The sequence below is a fragment of the Micromys minutus genome, assembly GCF_963924665.1.
Source record: "Micromys minutus genome assembly, chromosome: 4".
Taxonomy (NCBI): Eukaryota; Metazoa; Chordata; class Mammalia; order Rodentia; family Muridae; genus Micromys; species Micromys minutus.
In genome coordinates, this window is record NC_137973.1 from 38,114,585 (window position 1) to 38,122,848 (window position 8,264).

General features: G+C 36.1%; 1 protein-coding gene across 1 annotated transcript in view; it reads left to right on the top strand.

Annotated features, from left to right (window-relative positions):
* The window catches only part of RSBN1 (round spermatid basic protein 1), a gene marked incomplete at its 5' end in the record, with an annotated part of 41,296 nt that extends 35,900 nt beyond the window's left edge, over nt 1-5,396 (top strand). Inside the window, 3 exons of the mRNA XM_080916500.1 lie at nt 2,199-2,366; nt 3,998-4,106; nt 4,670-5,396. Coding sequence (XP_080772626.1) covers nt 2,199-2,366; nt 3,998-4,106; nt 4,670-5,122 — 730 coding nt within the window. The 3' untranslated portion in view covers nt 5,123-5,396. The remainder of the gene's footprint in view (nt 1-2,198; nt 2,367-3,997; nt 4,107-4,669) is intronic.
* Nucleotides 5,397-8,264: the final 2,868 nt, after the last annotated feature.

Here is an 8,264-nt window from a genome sequence, read left to right on the forward strand (position 1 = left end):
TTCAGCTTAGCATGGAAAGCTCTATAAATCTAAGACTTACCAGCTAATGCTGTATTCCATCAACTAGTGGCTATTTTCCTAGGTTTATTTCCTTTACTTTCTCAAACACATTTTCAAGAATTATTCTAAGAAAGGAGGATGTTACTGAGTCAGCATATTCTGAATATTTCTTTTTCCTGTTATTAAATTTAATTGATAATTTAGTTGGAGTATGGAGATGCACTTTCCAACTATTGTCATTGGATGGGCCCCTTTATTGATTCTTGTTTGTTTTTATTTCTGGAAGTTTTCACATGCTTTATCTCTCCTGGTCAGTGCTGTTCCCTGCCTCCTCCCATCTTTTCTTTCCCTCCCCCTCATTGTCTTGTCTCTATTCACAGAAGAACGTTCCTGTTTTAAGTGCCATTTCTTTCTTTCTTTTCTTTTTGTTTGTTTTTTTCCTTTTTTGTTTTTGAGACAGTTTCTTTATGTAGCCTCGTCTTTCCTGGAACTATAGACCAACCATGCTGGGCTTGAACTCAGAGATCCTCTGCCTTTCAATTGCTAGGATTAAAGGAGTGTGCCACCACCGTCCAACTTTTATTTATATATATTTATATATTTTATATAAATGTTTATATATTAATAGCTTTTAAATATATATTTATTTAATTTAAAAATTTTATGTGCATTAGTGTTTTGCTTGGATTCACATGTGTGGGGGTGTCAGGTCCCCTGGAATTGGAGTTACAGACAGTTGTTAGAAATTGAACTCAGGTCCTCTGGAAGAGCAGGCACTGCTCTTAACCGCTGATAGTCTCTTCAGTTTCTAAGTGCCTTTAGTCAATAACAGTACAGACCTCTGTGGTTTTATTTGGAAATACACACCTTACATTCTATCTTCTAACCTTTGAATTTTTAAATGTCATCATGAATTTTGGTTGTCGGTATGCTATCTGTAGGAATTTGTTATTCTTTGGCGACTTCTTCATACTTTGAGTACATCTTTGCACTTATTGGAGATTCTCTCTCTATATATCTTATTCAGCCTGGCAGTAGACAGGCTTCACATTAGAGTGAGTAGGTACAAAATCAGGCATTAAGTGGGATTCCCAGTTATCCAGAGTTATGCTATTCTGATGGCAAAGTCAATGTGAAAAGGTTTGTTCCTCCCTTTGCCTTCCTTCCCTCCCTCCTTCCCTTCTTCCTTCCTTTCAGCTGAAATTTTAAGAGAATGGTTATGGGTATAAAGAATTTTGACTCAAGTGTGATTAATGAGATTAAAAAAAGTATTACTCCATATTTCAAGAAGTCTGGGAAGGAAGGTTTATCTCTCGGTACCATATGGTCAGTAGCTAAATACTAGCTTCAGAGAGCCAGATCATTTCCATTCTCTGCTAATCATTCTTTTTGCCTGGGCTTTTATGCTCATGTTAGCTTATGTTTGTTAGATGTTCTAGAAGTTCTAGGCATCATACTTGATATATTTAATAGAAGAAACATTTTTATGAGCTAGGAAATTTTCCAAAGGATTCCTAAGCAGGTTTCTTTTCATACCGTTAATTAGAATCCATGTTTTAGCAGGCATTGGTTTATACCTCTTTTTGAACTAGTTTTGAATGTTTTAAGAGTTGGAATGAGCCTACTATAATTTCCAGACTCATCCAGCTCTTATCTCTAGTTCAGATCACATAGAGAATGATCTGATGCCTGATGAAAACTCAGGAACTGTGAGGAAAATCGAGAGAGGAATGCATTACATCTTTATGTACATTCCTGATTTGCAGGTTAGAGGCAGAGAGCTAGAGAAACTGGCCAAGGGGTAGACTTTTGAACCCTCCTGTGACACCTTCTCCAACAAGGCTACCCCTTCTAGTCCTTCCCAAATCAGTTTCACCAACTAAGGACCAGACATTCAAATATATGAGGCTGTAGGGGCCATTCTCCTCCAACAACCAGTCATTATTTCTCAGTTTCAGTTAGGTTTTGTCCATACTATTCGGGTGCCTCTGCCCTCCTTTGACCTAATCTTCTCCAAGGTCCATTGCCCTTTCCCTGTTGACTCCTTATTGAATAGTCTAGTCTAATAGTATGTTCAGTGCTAATGACCAAAGTCATTGCACTCATTTAATAAGCTGATGTTGTAGCAGATCTGCCCTTTTACTTTACTTGTTCATTTCCTCATACTTTCATTTGTTTTACAACCAAATCAACTATAGATCAATGAATGAAATAAAAAATCTCCAGTACCTACCTCGGACAAGTGAACCCCGAGAAGTTCTCTTTGAAGACAGGACAAGAGCACATGCTGATCATGTAGGTCAGGGGTTTGACTGGCAGAGCACGGCTGCTGTTGGGGTTTTGAAGGCTGTACAGTTCGGTGAATGGTAAGTTCAAGGAACCAAATATAGGGTTATGTAATGTGTAAGAAAATGTGGATTTTGTTTAAAAGATCAGGGACCAATTTTAAAATTGTGAAATACATATGACATGGTTTATCATCTAAACATTTTAATGGTGTAAGTGTAACTGCACTGTGATGAAACGGTGCTCTAGAATGTTTTTCTTGCCAAACTGAAACTTGCTGTCCCACAGTTCACTTTCCTCTCATCCCTAGGTCCTGGGAACCATCACTCTGCATTCTCTTGCCATTTCTGTCTCATAGAAATGGAAACATACTCTCTCCACTCTTCCCCTTTTAAAAAAAGTAATCCTAGTGGATTAAAGGTGCTTGCTGCTAGACCTGACCACACACTGGTATATGTACATATATGTACATGTACATACACAAATATAAATGTATAAATGTAATAAAAATTAATCATGGTTGGCAAAAGGGAATTATTTTTATTACACTTATTCTTTTGTGAGTGTGAAGTATGTGCCATAGCAATTGTGTAGAGATTAGACAACTTCCAGGAGTTGCCTCTCTTAACCTGGGTCTTGGGGATTGAACTCTGGCTTGGTAGCAAGCACTATTACTCACTGAAGCATCTTGGCAGTTCCAGTTTCTTTTTCTGACTAAGCCGTTTCTATTATTATAATATCCCTCAGAGTCTCCCTGTGTTACAGCAAGTCTCAGACTTTATTTCCTTTTAAGCCAAGAGTTGTTCATTTTGCATATGCACACAGACATATACATAGATTAGTTCACTAAATAAGTGTTTGGGTTACTTCTGTGTTTGGCTTTTTGTTAACATAGATATGTAGATATCTCTTTGCATCCTTAGGTTCAATGCCCATTATAGTTGCTGGATTCTATGGCACTTCTATTGTATTATTTTGAGTGGCTGCTGTACTCTTTTCTGTAGTGGCCATTTTACACTCCCTTGGAGCCTGGTTTTATAATAACAAAGCTCAAAGCCCCATAAAATTACAGCAAATGCATCTCATTTAGAATAAAACTAAAAAAAAAAAAAAAAAAAAAATCTTCTAATTCAGGGTCTCCCTATATACTTAGCCTTGAACTAGTTGGTCAAGGTCAGGCTGGTCTCTCAAAGTAAAGATGCTCTTCTTGGCCTCAGCCTCCCAAGTTGCTGGGATTGTGGGTGTGCACTAGGATGGAAGGTTGCTGCAAGGCTAGCAAAAACTACGCATATTAGCCATTATTGTTTCAGTTTCTAACAACTTAACTGATTTTTAGTAAAAAAGATTTATCTTTATGTGCATTGGTATTTTTCCTGCATATATCTCTGTGAGGGTGCCAGAACCCCTGGAACTGGAGTTACAGTTGGGAGCTGCCATATGAGTGCTAGAAATTGAACCCAGGTCCTCTGGAAGAGCAGCTGGTGTTTGTAATTGCTGAGCCATCTCTCCAGTTTGATTTTTGTTTAAAAAACATTTAATTGATTTGCTTTTACTTTTTGAAAACTGAATATGACGGAAGTACAATCTTATTCCTTAGGAGATAGGCATTTTATTTACTTATTTGCTAATGATAACATTCTAGAAACAGGAAAACTGAAATTGTCATCTTCCATTGTGATGCTAGTCCCTAAATTTGTTTTATTAATATTAGGAGTGATCAGCCTCGCATAACCAAAGATGTGATTTGTTTTCATGCTGAGGATTTTACTGATGTTGTACAGAGACTTCAGTTAGACCTTCACGAACCTCCAGTTTCTCAGGTAATAGTCTCAGGTTCTCATTACTCTTTGAGTGAGATATTGGGAGCTGCATCTAGATTCATTTTATTAGGTATTTTATAATTGGTTTCATGGACAGTAAATTGAACTTTATTTGTATTAAATTCTCTGTGTGTTAGAGGATGGTGCTAGAGTTCAAAGTCTTTAAGATGGAGGGTGTGCCTAAGATGGTTAAGAAGGACACAGCTGTTTACTTCTGGCATTATGCAATTTTACTTGGTAACCTCACTGTACTGTGGCTTCAACTGCAAAATGTCAGATATGAGGGAAAAGATTAAATGCTGCCTTTATGTGTGGTAAAGATACTGATATTTAGCTGCATTTTCAAGGATGTACTGATTCCATAGGCCATTGACAATCTTTTATGACTAAGAAGGGTAAAATATGTGAAAAAGGTTTTCCAGCAATTATTGTGTTCTCTCAAACTGTTTAACTTTGAGTTGTTTAAACATAGTTTACCATTCTTTTTCCATTTCTGTATTGGAATATTTTATTTGAATTGTTATGTTTTAAGGCTTTATGTAATTTTTTGCCTTTCTTTTTAGTGTGTACAGTGGGTGGATGAAGCAAAACTAAACCAAATGAGGCGAGAAGGCATTCGCTATGCTAGAATTCAGCTTTGCGACAATGATATCTACTTCATCCCTAGAAATGTCATCCATCAGTTCAAAACAGTGTCAGCAGTATGCAGCTTAGCCTGGCATATAAGGCTTAAACAATATCACCCTGTTGTGGAAACCTCTCAAAACACAGAGAGCAATTCCAACATGGACTGTGGTTTAGAAGTTGACTCCCAGTGTGTGAGAATAAAAACTGAATCTGAGGAGAGATGCACAGAGATGCAGCTTTTGACAACTGCTTCATCATCTTTCCCACCTCCATCAGAACTTCATCTACAGGATCTGAAGACTCAGCCTATTCCAGTTTTCAAGGTGGAGAGCAGACTGGACTCTGACCAGCAACACAGTCTGCAGGCACATCCAAGCACTCCTGTGTGATATGTATATATTCAAACACAGTTTTTAACTTTTTTAAATTTTGATGTGAAGTTATAGTTTTATAACGGGCTTAAGTTAAGTTTTATTGGAGAAATCTTGCCTATAATTCTATAAAGAGAAATGACATTCCACAAATGTCAAGCATATCTTTTTTACACAGATTATGCAAAGCTAAGAGTTGTATCTTATCCCGTTAGTACAGTATGTAATAGTGGGTCTGCTGCTATTTTCTGTTTTAAGGTGTGAGGTTACAATTCAATCTCTTCTTCAAATCAAAACAAGAATTCTCTGGAATAGCAGGTTCTTACTTGGTATTTACTTCCCTTGGTTTTATCTTTTCTTGTCTCTTGCCATATTTGCTTTATGTGGCAGAAAGCAGATTTATGGTTTAGTACTTGTGTCTTCATGGCACCTCATTATTTTCCACAGTAGAATGGTATTGGTTTCAGGAAAGGCTCCCGAATCTGGTACATGGACAAGTGAGTTGTTTAGTTCTAACTACAAAGAAGACATGCTATCTAAAGAAAACTGAGTGGCTTTCTGGTTTTTAGCAAAAGAGGAAGCACAGCACTTTCTGATCCAGGCTGTCCTTGTGTCTGTTATTTAAAACCCAGTGAATATTTCAATTAAACAAAACTCTAAAGATAACAAAAATCTAAAGATTGGTTATTCATTATCCATGGTTCATTAATCTTTTATAGGATATATGGTAACTATATGGCTATTTTGAGCAAAAGAGATAATGTTGACCTGTTCTGCTTCCTAGTATCCTCATATCAAAGTTAGAGAATTGCACCAGTCTTACTGATGAGGGCTGCCATTGTTGAGCATCAAACTTAGGAGAAACTGTTCTTGTGACTTGGCATCTACTTTTGAAACACTTTATAGTTTTATCTGGCTAATACCTGGGTTTTGTTCACTGTTATTCCATGTTGCTATTTTCTAATAACAGGCATTAGACTTCCATCCTAGAGTTTTAGGTAGGCTGAAACTTAGTGTCTGGATATTTGTTTTCCCCTTTTCAAACAGGCCTCCTTCATCCAAGTAGTGTGGTCTTTCTTATTTTGGAATGTTCATGTGCTATGCATTGTACTTTCTCTTAGTTAACAACTCAGTAGGCCTTTTGTTTACTAAAGGAAGAGTACTCTCCACACCTAAGACCAGATTCTTGTATCTACCTGGTTACAGTGCAATTTGATTTTTTTTTTTTTCTGGATGGTGAGATTTGAAATATTTGCATTAACATAGGCAAAAGAAAGAGATGCTGCTTTATTATGTCTGTCATCATGGAAACTTAGCTGCATCTTTGGAAATATCAAATATGAATTTTCTCTAAAATAATCTGAAATAGGTTAAATCTTATATAAATATTACTTTGTGCAATATTGTTGTGTAGTTAAATGCATAATAGCAAAGTATAGAGGTCACTGTGTAAACCGATAGAAAAGTAACCATCAGCAAATACTACAGTGATTAGTTAGAATCTGTATTATTCCTTATATATATGTATATGTATGTATTCTCTGTTACAAAGGATGAAGACAAATAAAATAGGGAAACACTTCAATGTAAACCATTTATGAATTGGAAGTGATGTTGCTTTTAGTTATATTTGTAAATAAGGTAATTAGAATGGTATGAAAGGTAATGTGATTATTACAGGGGTGTTTTTAAATCCTGTGTATAAATTCTAGGGTAAATTCTAGTTTATCAAACTAGTTTTTAAGGGACTTTTGAGGGTATTTTTTTTGTTGTTGTTGTTATTTTGTGGAGAAAAGGGGTATATCACAAAATAAATGGGTTTGGGTTATTTCTTATTTTTATTTTTTCTGTCCAGAAGAATTTCATAGAGCTTTACCAGGCTGTGCAAAGAAAAATTCTTCTCAGGCAACATTTGCTTTTAAAAATAATCACGAAGAGAAAAAGTTGTTAACGCAAAAGGTTTTATTTTGTTTTTCTTGTCTTCCAAGATCCGATTTCCCCATCTCCCACTTGCCATCCAGCAGATGCCATCCTGTCATCTAAGCTGGTCATTACTAATAAACAAGGAGACTGTCTCCTGACAGCCAGCACTGTGTAATCACTCAGGAACCAGCGGATCTGCAAAGACCTACAATCAAACGCAAAGCTCCATTCTCCTTTTACAAAACATTCTACCCTCACCTCCAGTATAAACATATTAAAAGAATATGAAAATGTTGAAAATCATGTACTAATGAAGTCATTGTATATTAGATTGCAATAGAATGGAAAGAAACATTTAGCTAGTAATGTATCTGGAAACCCTGAATGTCCTATGTGAGTATTAGATTTTGATAGCATGCTTTAAAGACTGACGAATATAAAAGCAGAAGCTTTGAGTTTCTTGCTGCTTTCAAAACTGTGTCCTAGTTGAGTGATACAAATGATCGCAACTTTTCTAAATCATTAAACTATTTGGTTGGTGGAGTGAGGCATGGAACAGTCTGGTATCCTCTGATTTGTCAAGTAGCGATGGCAGTGAAGTTGTAACTGAAATTGAGGCTGATCTTCCTTTCTGGTATGTTATCTGTTGTGCCAACCCTTGAAATTACTTGCAGAATGTGGCTATAAGTTTTAGTACTTTGTTGATCAGAGGGATATTTTAAAAATATGCTAATCGAAAGGACCTAATAAATTAATATTCCTAGCAGCAAAAGAATGATTTTATGGTAACCATTAAGAAGGATAAACGTCTTCCCCTATCCCAGAGGTCATTGTATAATAATCAGGATAGGATAGGAGTTAAGAGTTACAATTCTGAGATGTCCCAAATTCATAAAGCAATAATAACCTGTATATTGGTTCCCTCTTCCAAAGTTTAACTCTTGAGAAATGAACTCTTAGGCTTAATTGTGCTTTGCTTATTTAGTACTTACAAGTTTTGCTGGTATGTTGTTTTTACTGTAAGGCTTTGGAAAGTGCCCTGCACCCTCAGAACAGTTGGACTGTTAGCTCACAAATATTACAAGCTCGTATCAGTCTTAACAGGCATAAAAAGATCTCGCCTAATGACTTGAGAAACCTTTGCTTATTGCTTTTTTTCCCTGTATAAATATTGTCTAGAAGGAAATTTAATATAGAACAAGACTCCAAAATCCACAAAAATATGTTCCTAGTGAAT